Source organism: Halichoerus grypus, chromosome 6 (genome assembly GCF_964656455.1).
Source record: "Halichoerus grypus chromosome 6, mHalGry1.hap1.1, whole genome shotgun sequence".
Lineage (NCBI taxonomy): Eukaryota > Metazoa > Chordata > Mammalia > Carnivora > Phocidae > Halichoerus > Halichoerus grypus.
The window spans coordinates 102,646,311-102,668,270 of NC_135717.1; the positions used below are offsets into that span (position 1 = coordinate 102,646,311).

Consider the following 21,960-nt stretch of genomic DNA (forward strand, 5'->3'; position numbering starts at 1 on the left):
GACATTTTGGGTCTTATCTAAGTTAGGATGGAGGGAGAACAAAAGCCAGAAGATCTGAGTGCCTTATTCATTGTTAGGCATAAAGGCAGACATGAAAGAGTACTTGGTCTGACTCATTCTGGGCTTTTCTGGTAAAATAGCCAAATCAGCCCTTGGGCCTGATGGGAGTCACCCAGGCTTCAGTGAGGGTGGACATGATTTCTGTGGTGTTATGGATGGAATCTAAGGCCAAGATTTGGCTCCATATCACTTGAAACAAACATTTAATGAGTAGAAAGTTCAACTTCCTCAGAAGAATTACCAAGTCAGCTTTTAACTTCATTGTCCTGTCATTTGCTAGAGTTTTTGAGAGAACACAGATGTCTGCATAAAGATGATGACAGGTATTACCAAACATCCATTGAGGACACTGTGTATATGTTTTCCTCAAAGCACCTGGGTACTTCAAGCTGTGGAAAATGGCTCTTTCCTGTCAAGGTCAATAATGTAAGGAGAGTCATGCAGAGAAGATTCCTGTGTGTATAAAAGGCTTGGGAGATGGTCTTCACCATCGCCAAAGCCAACGTCTAACCTTCATAAATGCAACAGGCAACACCCAGTGTTCTCATGCTTTCCCAGGGATGCCTACAGCACAGGCAAACTTCTCTGTGGTCCCCAGGAAGCTTCCGGCGGCAATAAGGACTTCAGCACACTTCATTTATAAACGTTGACAGTTTTCTAGGAAAATGGGGGACTTTCCCTGGAAAAGATTTTACCCAGCAGTGACCAGCTGCCCCACCTCAGTGGAAAACAGTGGATAGCTGGGCAAAAAGCTGCTGAAACCCTCGGAAAATGATGACTGAATGTCAACACTGCAATGCACACATGCAGGGTAGAAAAGAAAAAAAGATAGTCATCTCTTTAATGAAGACCAGCTCACCGACCCTGATTTTGGATGACTCTGCACCAAGTTTGCAAAATGGAGCAAAATCCGAGTAGGTTCTAAGAGGCAGGCACTTGTTCTTGGAAATATTGAGGCTTTCTTCATATTCAGAACTTTCATTCTAATCCAAATGAGCTTATACCTAGCGGTAAAAGGACAGGGATACTACTTTGTCTATTTTAGAGAAAAGAAAGTCAGAGAAAGGTCGGGGCGCCTGGGTGGCTCAGCTGGTTGAGCATCCTCTTGGTTTTGGCTCAGTCATGATCTCAGGGTTGTGAGATCGAGCCCCATGCTGGGCTTCATGCTTGGCACAGAGTCTGCTTGGGATTCTCTCTCTCTCCCCCCCATCCCTCCCCCTGCTTGTGCACGTGCTTTCTCTCTCTCTAAAATAAATAAATCATTTTTTGAAAGTCAGAGAAAGGTCTATTTAAGATACGGCACTCAGGAAGAGCCAGAACTGGCATGATTCTGTAGGTTTAGGGAAATACACCTACCTAGGCAAGTGGAACCCCTTATTTTAACTAAGACACCCCACAAATGGATGATAACAGTATTACGGGTTTAATAATGTTGACATAAGGGTCTCTTCCAGAAAAATGACATTTTAACCTCTTGTTTAAAATTCCAGCCCTTTATTTCCTCAGAAATTGTCCTCTTGCCTCTGGATTAGAAAAGTTTGCTGCACATGCAATTCTTTGTCCCCCCAAATCCCAGATTCCTGAGGATTTATCTCACAGGACTCTTAGAAGTACACGTCCTGATCACCAAATGGAGTTGAGCTGAAAGTACGTTTACTGTGTTCTGAGTTTCTTCTTTTCACTTAAAAAGAATACTAAGATGTTACTATCAGAGAAGCAATATAGTCTGGAAGGTGAGAGGTCCTTGAGTAGACAAAGATCTGCATTTCAACTCTGCCCATCTTGAGCAAGTTCTTTAACTTCTTAGCACCCAGGTGTTATATTTTTGTAAAACCGGGTAATGGCATCAGCTACCTAGGGAGCTGACATCAATCAATAACACTTAAACTACATTTTTTCATTGACCACATACAATGCAGAACGCTTTCTAAGCTTTTTAAATGATCATCTCATTTAATGCTCACAATGTCTCCTTGAGTTGGGTGCTATTATCTTCATTTTATACAGACGAGGGAAGCGAGGCTTTGAGGCATCACACTCATGCTTAAGCCAGAATTCAAATACAGGCCCCCTAACTTCAGGGGGGAGCTATGGACTACTACATAAACAGTGTGAGTGAACTGATAAATATAATATGCTTAGCATAGTGACTGATATATAATAGAGGTTCAGTAGAAGTTTTGATACAATTAACATTAATTCATGTTTATCAGCAGCTAAACTCTTTGAGGGCAGGCACCAAGACTCACTTATTTTTGTAGGCTCAGATTCTAGTACAGAATGCAAACGTGCTCTGTGAAAACTTGTTAGGTGAAGAATGAACACAGATTCCACTTGCAATCATCCGCACTACAGAGAAGAGCAGACTGAAGCCACTTTCAGCTGGTCTAAGCAAAAACATACCTAGAACAGACACTGAATCCCCTTTGCCCTTCATATTCCCTATTACTGGCAAGGTCTCATAAGCCTGGTATCTCACAGCAATACAGAATACAAAGAATTTGTGTTGTATTTTTGTCCTTAACAAATAGTATTTATCAAGAAATAACTGCCTTCTTGGGGCACCTGGGTGGCTCAGTCGGTTAAGCGTCCGCCTTCGCTCAGGTCATGATCCCGGGGTCCTGGGATCGAGTCCCGCATCGGGCTCCTTGCTCAGCAGGGAGCCTGCTTCTCCCCTGCCTGCCGTTCCCCCCTGCTTGTGTTCTCTCTCTCTCTGTGTCAAATAAATAAATAAAATCTTTAAAAAAATAAAAAAGAAATAAAAAAAAAAGAAATAACCGCCTTCCCAAATGGTACTGAAGACCCATGAAGAAAATTAAGGACTGCCCTTTCTCCTTAACCAAGTCAAAACAAGAAGCTGTAAAGACTTGGAAAAACTGTTAGGTACTTGGCTTAGGGGTAATCAAAGGTTATGAAATTGATTCCTAATTATTTGTGTTTTAAAATTTCTAACTCAATATCAATTAATAAAATTAAAATCTATTGATATTTAAATTAATTCAAAAATAAAATTTAAAGTTAATTAAAATTCCTACCCAAAGGATACAAAAATGCAGATTCAAAGGGGCACATGCACCCTGATGTTTATAGCAGCATCATCGACAATAGCCAAACTATGGAAACAGCCCAAATGTCCACTGACTGATAAATGGATAAAGAAGAGGTGGTATGTACACACACACACACAAACACACAGGAATAGTACTCAGCCAACAACAAGAATGAAATCTTGCTATTTGCAATGACATGCATGGAGCTACAGAGGATTATGCTAAGTGAAATAGGCCAATCAAAGAAAGACAAATACTGTATGATTTCACTCATATGTGGAATTTAGGAAACAAAACAGATGAACATAGGGAAAGGGTAGGAGAAAAGAGAGAGGGAAGCAAACCATAAGAGACTCTTAAAGACAGAGAACAAACTGAGGGTTGCTGGAGGGGAGGTGGGTGGGGGATGGGCTAAATGGGTGACTGGCATTAAAGAGGCCACTTCTTGTGATGAGCACTGGGTGTTACATATAAGTGATGAATCACTGAATTCTACTCTTGAAACCAATATTACACGATATGTTAACTAACTAGAATTTAAATAAAAATTTGAAACAAAAATAAAATTCAAAAAATAAATAAAATAAAATTCCTAACTCAATAAATAAAAATAATGATTTCCTTATAATATTTTGGTTTAGGATACTGCCTTTTACAAAAGTTCATTCTTATATAACTTTCATGATACTACTTAATTTTAGGAAGTTTACTAAAATCCCTATTTTAAAAATGAGAAAGCCTGGGTTCAAAAAAGCTTCATATCTTGCTCAAGGTTACACAATGGATTAAAGGCAGAACCACTTAGGGGACTTTTCCAGGCATCTGAAAAGAAATGTGGACTTGAAACACTGACAAGAGAACAGACAAGCTTCAGCAGAGTTCAAATATTCAGAGATAAGTGGCATTATGTAATCACATATAGCTGAAGACCCTTTATAATTTTTAACCATTTTTTTCTCAAGGACAAATTTTCTTGAGATTGTACCTATTTTTAAATTAAAAGAACAAAGAAAGGAAGAGAGAAAGAAGGAAGAAGATATAATTACACTCGTGTTACTTAACAAGTAATAATTTTATGCAAATCAAATATTTCTAGAAAATTACTAAAATTACGTTTAATGAAACATAGATATTGGGGTAAATGATTGCCCTGGAATCCCAAATATACTCAAGTCAGTACTTCCCATTTAGCCATCAAGCTCCCAGCTGGAGGTAAGCCACTGTGAGGCGGAGTGAACAGGTGCAAGCGCAAGCTTGCCCAGACCTCCCTGCGGCTGTTGTGAAAGCTGAGGTAATACACGCCTCAGCAACGCGAGGACCTAATTGTGACACACGCAAAGGACCGTCCCTCTGGAACTATCCATGTTGGTGACGGAAGGCAGGTCTCTTAAAGCGGAAATCATGAGCAATAATTACCTAGGCATGTAAAGGACTCTCTCGGCCACCACAAAACCCACCCTGAAGAAGAGATTGCTGGCTGGAATGAACGGGAAAACCAGGAACAACAAGCCCACTAACACTTCCTTGTGCTCCAGTCTCTGAAACACACAATAGTGAAGGACAAATTAATTTTTTAAACATTTCACTTCAGTCGGCATTTAACCATCTCTTTCATTCTCAAGTTCTCATTGACGGAATGAATAAAGGAGACCAATGCAAACCCTTTGATCAGTGTGCTGAATTCATCAGAGAAAGCCTTCGGGCTGAAAGACCTCTGGCAAGGCACACGTTTGCCACCCAGAAACCTCTGATAATTGCACAGGATCAGTGACCATTACTCCTTGTTCTGGGCCGGCCCTACAGCAACCCTACTTTTTGGTTCTGGCCCCTTTCAGAATCTCTGTCCCCCCCAGGCAACTGGTTTCCAGAGAGCAAAGCAGCTTAATAGAATCAAGCTCACTAAGGCATCATGGAGAATTATCCTCTCAGAAATAGAATGCATTAAAAAAAAAAAACAAACCCACAACAAACCTACACAAAGCTCACCAGAAGCTTAGCATAAAGCCTGGCATAAAGGAAATTAAATGCAAATGGTAAAATTCGGGGAACCAATGAGAGGGATCATTAAAGCTGAGAAATTTTTAGCTCGAATTAAGCCAGTAATTTTTCCATGAAATTTTTTGTCATCAAAAATCATTACAATAATTCATTAAATTGACAAAGCACCTTTCTCTAATATTATATATTTATTGTAGATATTAATTTGTCAAGATTTTTCTGTCACTTTTAATTAGGAGAAAAAATTATTTATTACTAATAATTTGTTATAATGGACACTGTAAAAGTTAGTTTGTATTTCCATGACTGTCTATGATATGGACACATCTGAAGACAGGCCTATTTAAAACAAACCTTAATATACAGATGACATTATTTTTTCTCTTTAAAACAGTTTAAGAAAACCAAATAGAACTTTGCATATTACATTTATAAATATTTCTTTTTTTTTTTTTAAAGATTTTATTTATTTATTTGAGAGAGAGAGAATGAGAGACAGAGAGCACGAGAGGGAAGAGGCTCAGAGGGAGAAGCAGACCCCCTGCTGAGCAGGGAGCCCGATGCAGGACTCGATCCCAGGACTCCAGGATCATGACCTGAGCCGAAGGCAGTCGCTTAACCAACTCAGCCACCCAGGCGCCCTATAAATATTTCTTACAAACATTTAAAGGTGTATTACTTTTAATAATTGTAGAAAACTAGATACAAGAGTTTTAAATATAAATAAAACTTCCTAATACAAACTACTAATGCTTTAAGTGGACAAAGTGGAAGATTTTTAACATCTTGAGAAATTTGTCACCTGGATTTTATTTTATTTATTTATTTATTTAAAGATTTTACTTATTCATTTGACAGAGAGAGAGAGCACAAGTAGGCAGAGTGGCAGGCAGAGGAAGAGGGAGAAGCAGGCTCCCCGATGCAGAGATTGATCCCAGGACCCTGGGATCATGACCTGAGCCAAAGGCAGATGCTTAACGACTGAACCACACAGGTGCCCCATCACCTGGATTTTATTAAGATCTTTGTTTTGCTGATTATAACATATAGAGTAATAAAATTTTGGAGAGCAATTCCATATGAATAAATGTGATTTGGACAATTTCCCTTAAATAATTAATGGTTCTGTAAGTTATGATCTCATTTTTTTACCTAAAGGAACCATACTCTTTAGAATTAAAAGATGAAAGGGAAAAAAAGGCTTTCATAACAAGCCTTCAACTGAAATGGATGCATTAGGGCTGATGTTTTATTTTCTCTGACCCACTAAAATTGAGGGAAAAAAAACAGGTGAGAAAAGTAGCAAGAAATTTCTGAAAAGAATTTAATATGCTCTATTTATTAATCCTATAGAATTGAAAAGAAAAGAGTGTAAAGAGAACTCCAGCCAGGCCGTTAGTCATGTCCTGGGTAGTGTTAACATCTAGTGAGCCACCTTTCGGGCCGTCCTCAAGGTTATGAGACAACAGTCCCCACTGGGGAGCTGAAGGAGGCATCACTTCCACACCGGCAATCTCGCACCTTCTTTCCTGAACAAAGGCTGCCTTCCTCACTCTGGTGGGCATGTGTTTATGTCCTTTACTCAGCAGAATCCCCAGTGCTTTCAGAAGCCCCTAGGTTGGGACGAGGCAGGTGTCAGGTGACCTGAAGGCACCCATCTCCGTGCCTGCCCGCCTCCCCCTCCCTCTCCCAACCCTGCAGGGGGCAGGACCCCCGCGGAGCTCACCGCTGCTGGGGACAGGGAAGATGAGGGTGAGAGTCAAGGAGCCCCCAGCCTCCTCCAGAGGACCGACGTGCAAACTGAAAACTCACAACACCGTGTGTTCCTTGTTCCTCCACCAGGTTCTTCAGTCTCCAAGAGCATCTTTACTTCCTTCATGAATCATTCCAGTTGTAATCAGACATTTATCTGTGTGCTTCCTGTCTTTATAAAATGTCTCCCCCAGGAGACCAGAGGAGACAGGAGGGCAGGGAGCTGGGTAGCTGTGTTCGCTGGTGCATGGTCGTGCTTAGCTCAGTGCCTGGCACTTAATGGGTGCTCGGAAATATTTTTTAAATAAATCAGTGAATGAATAAATGGACTGGGCAAGAGAGAAAACTGGATGCAAGAAGGGGAGAAGTTAAGGAGGACATTCTGGTGGAGGTGATGATCTGAGTTTGAAAAAATGAACAAATGCTTAGGAGGCAGACAAATTTGGTTGTGGCTGGGATAGGAGGGCAGGTCCCTGGCAGAGGGGCTGATTCTACGGAGAGCTTTTTGCTCAATTCAATTGAAGACAGCAGCACAGCACCCAAACTCAATGAAGTTTTCCTATTTTATTTTGTCTTGAGAAAAATAATATTCATGACAAATTCTTTATTCTCAAATTAAATTGATGATCATACCCTTTGTCTTCCCTCCTCCCCATTCAGTCAAGAGAAAGAGAAACTATTCAGAAATGTATTTCTTTAAACGGCAAGTCAATCAACCAAGCAGAAAGTTGTAAAGTTAGGGGAAAACGTCATGGACATGGCTGAATTTTCGAGAATGAGAAAGAGTGGGAGGGAATCTAATTTTGTATGTTGTGGATCACAGATGTGACAGAATTGGTTAAGAAATTTAAAGCTTGTTTCGGCCTAATAGAAACTCAAACAAAATATGAGTGGTGGGGGGAGAGAATTTGTGACTTTCCAAAGTACACAGAGTGCATTCAATTTCTAGGAATAGAGGCAAATGGAAATTTACTTATTCAAATTACAGTAGGGGGTAAAAAGACATGAGAATTAAAAGAGTTAATCATACAGCTATTAATAATATGCATTATTTGATTAACCATGAAACTTCAGAGTTAATTTATTTCTTTGAGCTTTAACCTGATGATCAGTAAAACCAAAGAAAGGGTACTGATACCTATTGTGTCTGTAAGGAAAAATAGACAGATTCAATATGACAAGTGGTAGGTTTGATTCTTTTCTGGCTTGGGACGAGGTAGAGAAGCATGCCCCTGAGCTGCAAAGAGATAAAGAGCTTAACACCTGCCCAGAGAGGTGTTCAGCTCTGTCTCCACACCACCTATCTGACCGAGCAGCTAAGGAAGGGAAAAGAAGTGGTTTTCTCAGGACCATTAGTGACCTCAAAGGAAATGTCACTCCAGAATCCAAGTCCAGCCCAGCAGCTTCTGGTTTATTTCTTCCCCTTCTCACTCTCAGTTCACTTTTCAAAGCACAGGTCACGGACAAGGGGACACACACATACACACACACACACACACGTGCGCACTGTGGCCAGCAGGGTGTGGGTGTGTGTCCAGGAGAAGAGGACCCCTCCTTGGCCCATTCAAAACAGACAACATCCACTGCTGACCGTTCCCTTCCAGAAAGGCAGAGAATGGACCTCATTACAGTAATTTTTTTAAGATTATTTTTTTACTTTTAAATTTTTTCTACGCCCAACGTGGGGCTTGAACTTACAACCCCGAGATCAAGAGTCCCATGCTCTACCAACTGAGCCAGCCAGGTGCCCCCTCATTACAGTGATTATTATCATTATTATCATATTTTCTCCCACCTCTACAGTTTTCAGGAAAATGGCATGTAGGGTGCGAGTATGTTCTCAGAGTTCTACATATACCACAGTTGTATTTCAAGCCTGAAGATTTACTTGGCAGCGCTGGGCTCTCGCTGTCTGCATCTAATTTATCAATCTTTGGAGAAGCGGATGACAGTCGAGCTCCCCTCTTCAGCCCTAGGAGTCAGGCGTTTGCCAAGCTGACAACTGGCATGGCTACCAATACATATTAGGCCCCCCTTTTTCTTTCTGTTTAGGGGTCTACTTCTTCCATTAGACTAGGAATTCCTTGATGGCAGTCACCATCTCATTTAAATTTTTTACCTAGATACCTGGCACACACAGAATTGGCATGCAACTCATATGCGTTGCAATAGTAAAGCTCAGCGATGAAAGCTGCACACGCATCACTAGGGTTCTCAAGCGGAGCCTTTTCAGGGACTCCCCGCCAAGGAAATCTTTTACTTTTGGTAACCCTCTGAAAGATGGTATTTGCAACATTAACTTGGGGTGAACAGTCCTCAGTCTGCAGATGTATCCAAGAGCATCCTGTGAGGGTCTGGCAGGACTGACCAGCGGTACTAAGGTATTTTAATGAGCACATACACATGCCTTCTGCACCGCTCTGATTCCATTCACTGCTACTTATGACTACTTCCTTTGCCTGGTCCTGTGGCTTGTGTCATCAGGAAAAGTTACATCTTTCACTTTATTGACATTCAGTTTTAATTTTTAAAATACTTTAACTTATTAAGATATCCAATCATATTCCTATTATTGTCGATGTGAAAGTTATTTTTAATTGAAGACGACAAGTTATTTGATTAATTGGAATGCCTTGTGACTACAAGTACTGCCTCATCTCTTGTGAGGGGCCTGTTCTGAATCCCAGTCACTGAGCCGGGCGGTGAGAGAGGCTCTGAACAGCGACCCTGCGGCACCCAATCCAAATTTGTGCAAGTTTACATAATGACCGAACCTCCCAACGACTCTGTGGAGGTATTACTATCCCTGTCGTAAACTGTCATATGTCTTAGACCTTTGGATCCTTCACGAATAACTATAACCATCATCAGCACAAATGCCAGGGAGTTATGGCAATATTTCTGGGAGCAATAGTTCTCAGGGTTGCACACAACTTCAGCTCTCCTTCCTGCAAAACTGGGGAACCTGGGCTCTCCTTGTGCTGCTTTTGTACATCTTAAGAATTCTTTTGTGCCCCAAGACCCCTCCTCCGGCTGTCCACAGTAAATGCATCAGTGAGTCTCCACTTGAGCAAATCAGAGGCTTCAGTTGATTTAAAACATCATGAACTTTAAATCTACAAAAGCCCTTAGACACTCGCAAGAATGGGGATAATGCAGACGGCATTAAATGAATGGAGAACGGGGCCCCAAACACTTACTCAGGAGCCACAAAGGAGGATTTCGAGACGAGAATGGGAAGTGCCAAGTGAGGACAGAAAGAGCTTGGCTGTTTGCGGCAAGAGGACACTCTCTGAGCCCTGCACAACCGTACCTCGAACTTATTCCCCTTGGGCTGCCCTCTTGTCCAGCTGGTCTTCACTGTTGGCTGTTTTCCTCTGCATCTTACAGCCCCTCCCTCCTCCACCTCAGTCAGGGAGTGGCTCAGTTCACCCATCTACAGGTATAGCTCCCGTCTGGGGTTCCTCTCCATGGTCACAGCTCTCATCCCTTTGCCCGCCGGTGACAGTCCTGTCCTTTGTCTTTTTAGGTCATCTGGCAGGTGTCACTGTGTATGTTGGCTCCACGAACCCTGCCCATATCACTGCAAACAGACCCTTCATAAATTCTTCAGTCACCCCATCGGCCCTGTCGTGTGTTCCCTGCCGGGACCCTGACCGGCAGATCGGCTCAGAGCAGGAGGGTATATAGGGATGGACGCAGAGCTGCGGATGCTAAAGAAGGATCAGAACCCTGGTTTTTGTGAGCTGACAGGAGAGCCGGCTGCAGCCCACCCGTGCCTTGGTCCCATCCTTACACTGTTCTATTTCCATTAGGTGTCAGCCTGTGGCTAAACCACCCTTTTGAGGGCCATTGAGGTTATAGAAAACTTTAAGTGTTGTATAAAAACAGTAAAGACAGGGGCGCCTGGGTGGCTCAGCTATTAAGCGTCTGCCTTCAGCTCAGGTCATGATCCCAGGGTCCTGGGATTGAGCCCCGCATCGGGCTCTCTGATCAGCGGGAAGCCTGCTTCTCCCTCTCCCACTCCCCCTCCTTGTGTTCCCTCTCTCGCTGTCTCTCTCTCTCTGTAAACTGAATCAATAAAAATCTTTAAAAATAAATAAATAAAAACAGTAAAGACAAACACCAACCTGAGAGAGCTTTTTATCTGGCCAATGAGATCGAGACGGATCTCTCAATAGCTGAAGAGGAAGTTTGGAATTCTTACTGCTCTTGTGGATATCCAACATAACAGACCACTTGTTATGCCTCAGACAAGACCTAGAATCTAAACTCCATAAGAGCACGCAGGAGGCAGGAGGAATCTTGGGGCAGTCTTAAAGGTAGAGAGAATAAGAAAACCCGAAAGCTGATCCTCAGAGCCTTGGTCACGGTGGCCAAATTCGCTGGTGACTATACATCCTCCTGGGAGCCCGAGTTAGGCCAAACTGCCACAATGCCACCCTGTGAGAGGTCTAAGGACAGTCCTCCCATGACTGGAGGCACTCTTCATGTCTCACATGGAGGCATGGAAGGTACCATGGAAAGGTTTTTCTCCTTAGTCTGAAATGGATGGGATAAGCTGAGCTGGGTGGGACAGAAAATGGCACAGGCTCAGGATCTCGACAGCAGAGCTGCCAACCCACGCTCTCCTTGGCTCGAACTGGGACAATCATTTCCTCACTTCCATGTGCTCTAAAATTTACTCGTAAGTGCGCAAGGAGAAAAATTTTAAAAGGAGAAATGAATGAAGAAATTATACCCCCTCGGAGACAAAAGTAGATCCGTACACTCTGTGTCTTCTCCAAGACAATTTAAACACGGCTTTTTCCCCCCTGCCAAGCTTTTCTTCACTAAGAAGCACGGCCAGATGCACTAATGAACAGAGAGCCGAAGGCAGATTAAAATCAAAGCGTTCGGAAACTGACGTTTTCGATTTCTGGTCTTTGGTTCTGAACTTCGTTTTTCTGCACCACGTTTTGTTTGATTTGTTTCTAATCAACAGTCTCAATCTTCTTGCCAACACGAGGTCCTGAGATTGAAATTCCTTATCTCACAAGAGCACACAAGTATGTCTCAGAGTTAATTCAGGTGGAAGAGTGAAGCTCTCAGATTACTTTACTCTAATTGAGGATAAACTAATTTGGAGCGTTATTTGCAAACGTATGTTACGTTCTGCATGTGTGTTTTAAGTGTTTAAAGAAAAATAAAAGCAAAATCTTTTAAAAGACACTTTAGAAGAGGCATGATTGGTAAACATCAGTCTAGTGCAAAAGAATGCCACTCAGTTAAGCAAGCATTACTAAGGAGTTAAAAGGGAATTAAGTAAATTAGAAAATGTTGTTGAAGAAACCTTTCCCTGATTAGAATGAAACTATTTCCAGGAATTTTTAGAGACATGGCAGAAGTCAAAGAAGTGAACTTTCTTCATCTCTAACCGTGGTTCTGAACAGAAATGGAAAAGGTACTAGAAAGCTGTATATTTTTTAAAAAGTGAGAAGACTAGAGAGATGGAAAGTCACATCTGAGCAGTTACAGTATGCACGCTATCATACATGGGAGACACATGGAGTGGGCAATAAAGATCACCTGGTAAGTTGTAAATGGTAGAGGACATAGGGAAAACAAGTATCTCTCAAGCACAAACCATATGCCAGACCTTGGGCTGAAATTTTTCCACTGAAACTTCATGATAATATTAGAACATCGGTAATTATCCCCAGTTGTACAGATAAGAAACTGAGGCGCAAAGGGCTTAAGACACAGATCTACATTAATATAATTAGTTAGAAACAAGGGTTTCAAACTGAGGTCTAGCCCACCACAAAGGCTGTCCTTTCCCAACAGTCCACGTGGCTTTGGAATCCAAAGCGAGTGCTGTTTGTGTGTGTGTGCGCGTGCACGCACATGCACACACACACACACACACACAAGCACTCACTGGGGGATTTCACTGCCTTCTGGTTTTGCAGCAGAAAAACATTGACAGCAGATGAGACCCAGCAGTTTGGAGGTGACCAAGTGAGGCACTGCGAAGGCAGTCTAGAAAATCACACCTGAGGCCTGTGACAGAAAACACTACTGATTCACTCCGCCAGATCGATGCAGACAAGAGTGTTCTACGGTCTACAGGAATGCGGCAGGATGTGCGGCAAAGAATATGTGCAAATCTCATTCTAACAGCCAGCCTCTGGAAGAATGGGCATATCCTTGTCTACCACACACAACAGAGTAAGACATCATGTAGCTGACTGATCTTAGTTACTGAACTGTAAGTCAAAATTATATTGGAGAAGTCTCAAGGGGGGAATAATGATCATTTTTGACATAAATCAAATAATGTGATGAAAGTGCCCTTCTTAGTAAGGCAAATAAGAGGACACGCATATTCTAATGACCACAGAAGCACAATGAATAAACTACGTAGGACAAAGACCTTCTAAATTTTAAATCTACGCATGTTCTGTAACTTGTTACTGCTCAAGCTTCCATTTGTAATAGTCAACTGTTTATCTATGAACTGTTTACGCATAAATCTTCCAGTAATGTAACAATGTGACAACCACTTATTCTTTATATCTATTTTGTATATAATATAAATATATATATTCTATACAGATATATATAGATCTATATATATAAATACTATATGTAAATATATAAAACAACAACAAAATATATATATAGAAAGAGTATTCATTCAGGAATGTGGATTTGAAAACTCCACAGTGGTGTGGCTCTAAGAGATGGGTGTTTATATGTGTTGAGATCAAAGCTCACTGAGGAGGAAGGGGGAGGGGGAGAGGAACCAGGATCCCCGTCAGACACCCTTGGCTTCAGGGGAGGGGCTCTGTCCAGAAGAGGGTCAGTGATGCACTAGACAAGAAACCTGTGAGAAGCAAGGAGAGAAATGCTGACAGAAGCTCAGTCTTGTGCCTGGAGCCTGTCCCAGCAAAGTGGGGAAGAGAGTCTACTGCCTAGGGGCACTGGTCTCACATCACGCTCACGGCATCCAGCTCTGGCTGGCAAAACGGAGATGACACAGGTAAGGCCCCAGAATGCTGGATCAAGAACTGTAACTCAATAAGGTGACCCAGTATGGGAGGGAGGCAGGAGCAATTAACCAATTTTTCCCCTCTGTGAGGATTCAATTAGGGACCATGATGGATTTAGCCATGGAAGCCAAGTCATGAGTGAATTTAGCTTCGATGAATTCACCTGTTTCAATTCACTTTAATTCACAATTCACTTTGATGAATTCATTTGTTTGAGCAAACAGAAGCAGAGGATAAATTAGATGCGTTTTCATAAATTGTTTCACTCCTATGAGAGTGTACATGCTGGGCAGAATTCGTTTCTACCTATAGTTACTGTTCAAATGCTTCTGTTAAGAAGTTCCTCTGCCAAAATTTTCCAAAGCTTAGGATGGCATAGACTTATTTTTTTGTTTAGAAAAAGACAAGGTGTTTTACTTTTTCACACAGTGAGTCACACTCACTAAAAAGTATGATTCATCTACTCAGGATTGTCACAGAGGGGACAGTACCTTCCCTCTGTAATCGAAAATAAATAAGAAGGAATCACAAAAATCCCACATAGTTTCACACAACAAAGATCTAAATATTTTAGAGCAGCATTTCTTTTTTTTTTTAATTTTATTATGTTATGTTAGTCACCATACAATACATCATTGGTTTTTGATGTGGTATTTCTTAAAGAAAATAATTCACCATGCTTTCTCAAACAAATCTCAGAGAAATATTTGGCTTACTTTAAGTTTATGAAATATGAAGTAATAAGAAATTTAGAAAACTTTTTTTTTTTACGATTTTATTTATTCATTTGAGAGAGACAGCGAGAGAGAGCACGAGCAGGGGAAGGGGAGAGGAGAGAAGGAAAAGCAGACTCCCCGCTGAGCAGGGAGCCCAATGTGGGTCTCGATCCCAGGATCCTGGGATTATGACTTGAGCTGAAGGCAGATGCCTAACCACCTGAACTAAACCACCAAGGCACCCCTAGAAAGCTTCTTTCTTAATAGGTAAAAACAACAAAAAAGTGAGATTTACTTGTACAGCTGAGCTCCTAGAGGAACTACTACTACTAAGTGGATTTGAATCCTGTTATCCATCAGTATACTCATCCAAAACCAAAATATCTTCTATAATCAAAATATGTTGCATCTCATTGCATAAGACCCACTTTGGTGATAAAAGTCGATGGATCATTTTGTTTCATCACAAATCACTGAAAAGCTTTTTCTAAATAACCGGCATGATTAAATAATGCTCTTCCCTCACCTTTAACTGGACATTCAAACAGCCAGCCTATGGGACGCCTGGGTGGCTCAGTTGCTAAGCATCTGCCTTCGGCTCAGGTCATGATCCCAGGGTTCTGGGATCGAGCCCCACAGTCGGGCTCCCTGCTGGGTGGGAAGCCTGCTTCTCCCTCTCCCACTCCCCGTTTGTGTTCCTGCTCTCGCTCTCTCTCTCTCTGTCAAATAAATAAATAAAATCTGTAAGGAAAAACAAAAAACAAAAAACACAGCCTGCCTACGACAGGCTGCCTGCCACCTTAAAAGGACAAATTTAATAGACTTATAAATGCAACAAAGGATAGAAACAAAGGCCCTGTTTAAAATAGTACTAAATACAGATGGACCCTGACTTAGGATGGTTCCACCTACATTTCTTCACTTTACGATGGTGCGAAAGTGATAGGCATTCGGTAGAATCCGTAGTTTGAATTTTGAATCTGGATCTTTTCCTGGGCTAGCGATACATGGTACTGTCCTCTCTGTGATACCGGGCACTGAGCCCCACGTAGCTCCCGGTCAGCCATGAGGGCAAGCAACCGATCCACTGACAACCATTCTGCACCCAAACAACCGTCCTGTCTTTCACTTTCAGCACAGGACTCAATACATTACAGAAGATATTCAACACTTCATTATAAAACAAGCTTTGTGTTAGGGGATTTTGCCCAACCGTAGGCTAATGTAGGTGTTCTGAGCATGTGTAAGGTAGGCGAGGCTGAGCTATGATACTCAGTGGTAAGCTAGGTGTATTAAATGCATTTTCGACCTACATTTTCAATTTGTTTTAGGTTTATCAGGATGCAATCCCATCAGAAGATCTGTGCTTGTAATTCCAAGTTCAGAAATTCAAACCCCTATTATCATTGTTTCATAAGGACTGCTTTCCACCATATATGAACAGAAATCTCCAACGTGTATATGAGAGAGAAGCATTTCAATATATCTATATGAGGCCTGCCAAAAAAATAAAAGAATTTAACCACATAATCACTAATTAGGAGTCATTTCCCCCCTTGGGAAATTCTTACAAGGTAAGAGAATAAATGTTTTAGACAGAAAAACAAAGAGTAAAAGTTTTCCTCCAACAAGCCCTGACACTGAATTATTCCCAAGTGAAAACACTGTCATAGCAAGGACCTAAATCTATAATAGGCAAAAAAAAAAAAACTAGAGTTCACTGCCAAAGTCACCGAAATCAAAAGAAATTGTGGTACACTGTAATGGAGAGAATTTTCAAGGCAATGCCAGAGAGGCTGACATTAATAAATGCTCTTCCTAATTAATCACTTTTTAATACCAAATGCCAGAGTCCTGAGTCACAAACTGACGAAGCCAATTTGGCCATTTAAAGTTGCCAGGTCCTTTTGTAAATACTGGTGGCCTCTGGCAATTAGACCCAGACGGGATACAAAAATGAAAGCAAGTTTCAGAGAACATTCTGCCAAAAGTGCAACCATTTATTAGCAAACAGGCACACACTGGCTTATCGTGGAGCTCAAGGAAGTCCTTTGTCCACCAGCTTTCCCACAAGAACCACCCATGAAAGGAACTATATGCCGAGGCAAGAACCATTCACTTTCTAGTCAGGGAAGACAGAGTATTCTGTCAAGTGGCTTCTTGTAAATCAACACCTAAGCAGGTAAAGATAGAATTTTTAACTTTCTCCAGAGACGAGAAAAACTACATGTGGAGAGATATTTGTGGTGTCACTTTGGTCTTACCTTTGAAACGGCCACTTAACATACCAATGGGTTGAGGGGACACCTGCTTCCCCAAACTGTAACATTTTATACGCATTTCAAATGACAGCCTCCATACAATAAAAACCAAGATTCCATGGATCTTAGCTTTCACTTGCTGCTGCTATAACTCTAAAAGAAAGGGTTTCAAAGGAATTCTTTTTCAGGTGGTATTAACTGCTAAAGGGATAATAAACATGAAAATTCTTCTGATGATGCTGTGGTGGTAGGGGGCTATTGTTTGTGAAAGTACAAATAAGGCAAAAAAAAGTTTAAATGCTGACCAGAAAATGGACTCTAAAGTCCACTTCTCCACCCACCCTCAAATATTTAAGTCAACGCTTCCCAGAGTATATTACAAGAACATGGATACTGCAAGAAGCCCCTAAAAAAGGGCGTCCAAATTCAAATAAATTTGAGAAATGCCATTCACTGTACACCCTATTTGGAAACTCAAAAGGCTGCTTAAGAGCACCATCCAGGCTTTCTGAAATTCTCCAGTAGGGAAATATGTTGAACTTTTTAAAACCTGGTGCTTCTGAAATGCAGCATCTTTATTTAGAGTAGTAACCTTACTTAATGACCTGTGCGATGCTAGAACATATTTTGAAAAATGATGGCATAAACTGCTCAAGCAAAATGGAGTTAAAAGGAAAAGTTTCTGCCTTAGGAGTTTCTATAAGCAGTACCAAAAATTACCTCACTGTCTGCAAACAGAAAATTTTCCCTGAATCTCAGCGATAGCCTTTATGCTACAGTTGAAACACGTTTTTTGCTATTCATTCTTGGTAGATGTAGAGTAGCTGATTGCCATTTTCTGTGTAGAAAATCACTATACATTTAAAGAACTTTATCAAGTCATGCGGCTGAATAGTCTTGGCTCTAGCCAGGATAAAGTCCTGAGAGCAGGAAGGTTTCTCGGCCGATCAGAGGCATGTTTAGATCATACCTGTATTTAGAAGGATAATTCTCTCAGAGGTGGGGGGATGGAATGGAAGCAAAGAAAACCAAATTCTTTTTTTAAAGATTTTATTTATTTATTTGACAGAGAGATAGCACAAGTAGGCAGAGTGGCAGGCAGAGGGAGAGGGAGAAGCAGGCTCTCCGTTGAGCAGGGAGCCGGATGTGGGGCTCGATCCCAGGACCCCAGGATCATGACCTGAGCCGAAGGCAGCCGCTTAACTGACTGAGCCACCCAGGCGCCCCAAGAAAACCAAATTCTTCAGGCAGCTACTGGGTTTTACCCTATCTTTATTCTCCATATCCAGCATATTGTTTGGAACCAGTGAGTGGTCAGTAAGTAAATATTTAATATTGTATCTTATTGCCTTCCTCTGGGCTCTTCCTCTCTGAATGTACCATTCTGCATCTATATATTCCCTACAAATTTATCCTGCTTGTCCCTAAATAGTTTGTTAGCTCTTAAGACCAGTTTCTATTTCTATCTCACCGCTATATATGTGGCCGCTAAGTGGGACTGGCCATGCCACTCATACCCTTACCTCCTCCTATGAGAGACATGGAAAGTACAGGAGCATCGGGGTACTATCCGACACTTCCCCCAGTTCATTTGCCTTGTCCAAGTATTCCTGAAAACTTTCCCATCCTCAGCAATGGTGCTTTTGGTAAAACACAGTGACTGATCCTTCAATCATTCAACAATGCGTATCGCTGGCACCTTTGTATCATCTCCTTGGGCACTGTGCTTACAGGCAATCACTTAAAGAATTTAGCAAGTACTTCTGTCCTTTGTATTTTCCAGGTACTATTTTAAGTTCTTTGGAGTACACCAGTTAGCAAAACAGACACAAAGAATCTCTGCCCTTCCAGAGAGGGAAAAAAAAAAGACAGGGAGAAGGAACAAGAGAGCCTGACAAAGGGCATCTGCAACACACAGTGGGCAAAAGTGGGTTGCAATTCTAAACACGATGGTCAGGGTAGGCCTCACTGAGAAGCTGGCAACTAAGCAAAGACTTGCAGGAGATGAGGAGTCCATAAAACTCATTTCATAGTAGGCAAAGAGTTCAGGAAGGAACAAGAGAGATAATGGGCATGCAGAACCTTTAGGGCCTTTATAAAGGTTATGATTTTTACTTTGAGAGCCATAAGGAGCCACTGGAAGATTTTAAGCACAGGAGAGACAGGCTCTGGCTTACATTTTTAAAGAATCATCTGGTGGCTGTGTTGAGAACAGTCTGGATCACAATCAGAGGGTAGAAGCAGGGAGACTAGTTAAGCAGCTCTGGCAATAATCCAGGTGAGAGATGCTGGTGGTTTGGACCAGGATGGCAGCAGTGAATGTGGAGAGAAATGATCAAATTCCAGATATATTGTGAAAATATACTTGCTGGTCTTTATTGACGGACTGGATATGATATTAGAGAGAGAGAGGCAGAGAGGAAAACAATGAAACCCCAAGAATTTTGGCTTGAGCGCCTGGTAGAATGCAGTGAATTCACAAACACTGTGGGGGACACAGTGAATGGGTACATTCAGGAGTTAGACTTTGGAATGTTGACTTTGAGACATCCATGTGGAAATGATTTATATAGCACTTCCCTCCTGAACAATGCCAGGTACCATGTACATTGTTTCATTTATTTTTATTAGATTCAGAAAGAAGTTTGAAGACCTTACCACCAACATTTTGATGTCTAATAACATAAACATATAAGCATTAAAGCTCATATTACAAACTTGCTTGCTTTCTAATATTCTATGCTGCCTCTTTAAGCAAAGCAGGTGTAAAAATAAGTATTCCAAGGTTTTTGTATGTTATTCTCCCCAAGTTGTGTTTGTTACCCCTTTATAGGCTTTCTTGGGCATTGTACTTACAGCAAACCATCTAAAGAATGTGGCAATCAATCACTTTGGTCCCCTATGTATTTTCCAATATGATAGCAATTTCCAATGGACCTTCTGTTCAGAGGTATTTGTAGCTGCTTTTATCTCTGAGAGTCCTAATTACATATTTCATGGTTTTCTTAGAACAAGATGAAAAAAGGTATGCTCCTTTAAATAAAAATTTCATGTTCTGAATGGAAAGGACAGAATGACTCTAGGAGTTTCAAAAACATCTTTTGACCTTGTTAAGAGTTTAAAAACAATCAGAAGCATTGTAAGGCTAAGTAGAAATGAGTTGCTTTTATGAGAGTATGAATCATTAAGAGAAATTAAGTGTTAAAAAAGTGTTAAGATTACAGGGGTGCCTGGCTGGCTCAGTCAGTAGAGCGTGTGAGCCTTAATCTCGGGGTCGTGAGTTTGAGCCCCACATTGAGCGTAGAGCCTACTTAAAAAACTAAAAAAAAATTCTTATTTTAAGTGTTACGATTATCACTCAAAAGGTGGCAATTACTCTGACTAAAAGCCAATAATAATGTCAACTATGAAATCTTGCCAAGAATCATAAAGTATACAATAAAGAAAAAGAAATAAAGCTGTTACTGAGGTTTGAAAATTCCTTTTCCCATTATGCAACTATCTAATTCTTCCATTAATAAATTCAGAGTCTTCCAACTAAGGTATAAACATCAAAGGGGTAGGTAAGTCACTTTCTTATTAAAGAGTGTGACTTGTGAAAGTGTAATTGCCCTATGAAAGCAAAGAATAAAACAAATTATTAAATGATGTGGAAAAACTCCTGCCAGGCCTAGATCAAAAGCCAAGTAGAGCACCACAGGTACAATGGAGTTGTACATGACACAGAACACGAGAGAGAAGGATTTGTGTGAGGTTCAGATCTGGTACAAGGACAATGACTTCGCACGTGACATATTAATAATGGACAGAAAGGAGTGCCTGGGGGGACTTTGCTCAAGGGCCTCTGATTTTTAAGTCCCACTGAATAAAAAGGTGCATTTCTAGTGTCTATTTTGCTCCAATGGTCACCACTGAGTGGAATGGAGAAATCCAGCAACGACAGGAAAGGGTTTGAGGGACAGCAACAATAAAAGAAAATGATTTCTTATATCCTGCCTACTTTGCTAAACTTTCAAATACCTTTAAAATCCTCTATACTATTTCTTTAGTTTGGAGGTTTAGGTGATAACTACAATGTTCATTTATAAACAGATCAGTGATATTTGCCACTATTTTCTTTCCCTTGATAAACATTTTTTTTTAAACTAACAGAATAGTTTTATGTTAGGATTTTTGCCCTTCTGTTATGGTTGAGCATACCTACTTCCAAATTCCAAAATATGCTGAAGCATTAGAAACTGGAAAGTATGTTACCACCATTAGCTCTTAGGTCAAGAATTTAACTTCCGTTATATAGGATGGGGGATAAAACGAGGTTTGGTGGAAGGGGGAGGGGATTAATCTTTGGTAGCATTACAAGTATTTTTTTTTTATCAAGTAAAACATGACTGTATATTGAAATACATAGAATCAAAAAGTCAGTCCTGCTGGATTATGTTTATTTCGTTTTAGTTTTTATGGTTATTCTTATAAAATAAAAACAGGAGTCCTAACTATGCTCCTGACTTTAATCTGTGACAATTTCATAATGGTGGCAATGAGGATGATGACAACAAGGACTACTAGGACCTCTGACCGGTACTCAGGGCCTCCCAGGTGCCGGCCACTGTGCTGAATGTCTTATGTGGCTTGCCCTGGTTAACCTCACAATAACCCTACACCATGGTGCAGGAATATGGCTGAATGAGATGAGCTCACACAGCTGGTCAGTGGCAGAGCCTGGCCTCAGACTCAGGTCAGTGCTAATCACTCTACTCCACAGCCTTCCTCCTCCCAGCCTGAGCAACTGTTGATCTAGAACTCAGAGCAGCTTTCCTCCATGTGCATTACCTGGGCGGCCTCCAACATGAAAGGAGACTACCAAAGAACTAGATGACAGAACATAAGTCGCAATTTGCATCACATACATTAAGGAGGGCATGTGTCATGTTGAGCACTGGGTGTTATATGTGAGTGTTATATGTGAGTGATGAATCACTAAATTCTACTCGGGAAACCAATATTATACTATATGTTAACTAACTAGAATTTAAATAAAAATTTGAAAAAGAGAGAAAAAAAAAGGCACTTGCAGTGGATCTTTCAATAT

At 41.1% G+C, this 21,960-nt stretch overlaps 1 protein-coding gene across 3 annotated transcripts in view; it reads right to left on the reverse strand.

Moving 5' to 3' along the window:
- TMTC1 (transmembrane O-mannosyltransferase targeting cadherins 1) overlaps positions 1 to 21,960 on the reverse strand; it is a 259,957-nt gene that overhangs the window by 84,424 nt on the left and 153,573 nt on the right. For 2 of the 3 annotated variants that reach the window (XM_078075832.1, XM_078075831.1), the window contains one exon: positions 4,527 to 4,648. The exons of the other annotated variant lie outside the window; for it this stretch is intronic. In XM_078075832.1, the coding sequence (XP_077931958.1) occupies positions 4,527 to 4,648 (122 nt within the window). The remainder of the gene's footprint in view (positions 1 to 4,526; positions 4,649 to 21,960) is intronic. 3 annotated transcript variants of the gene reach the window in all.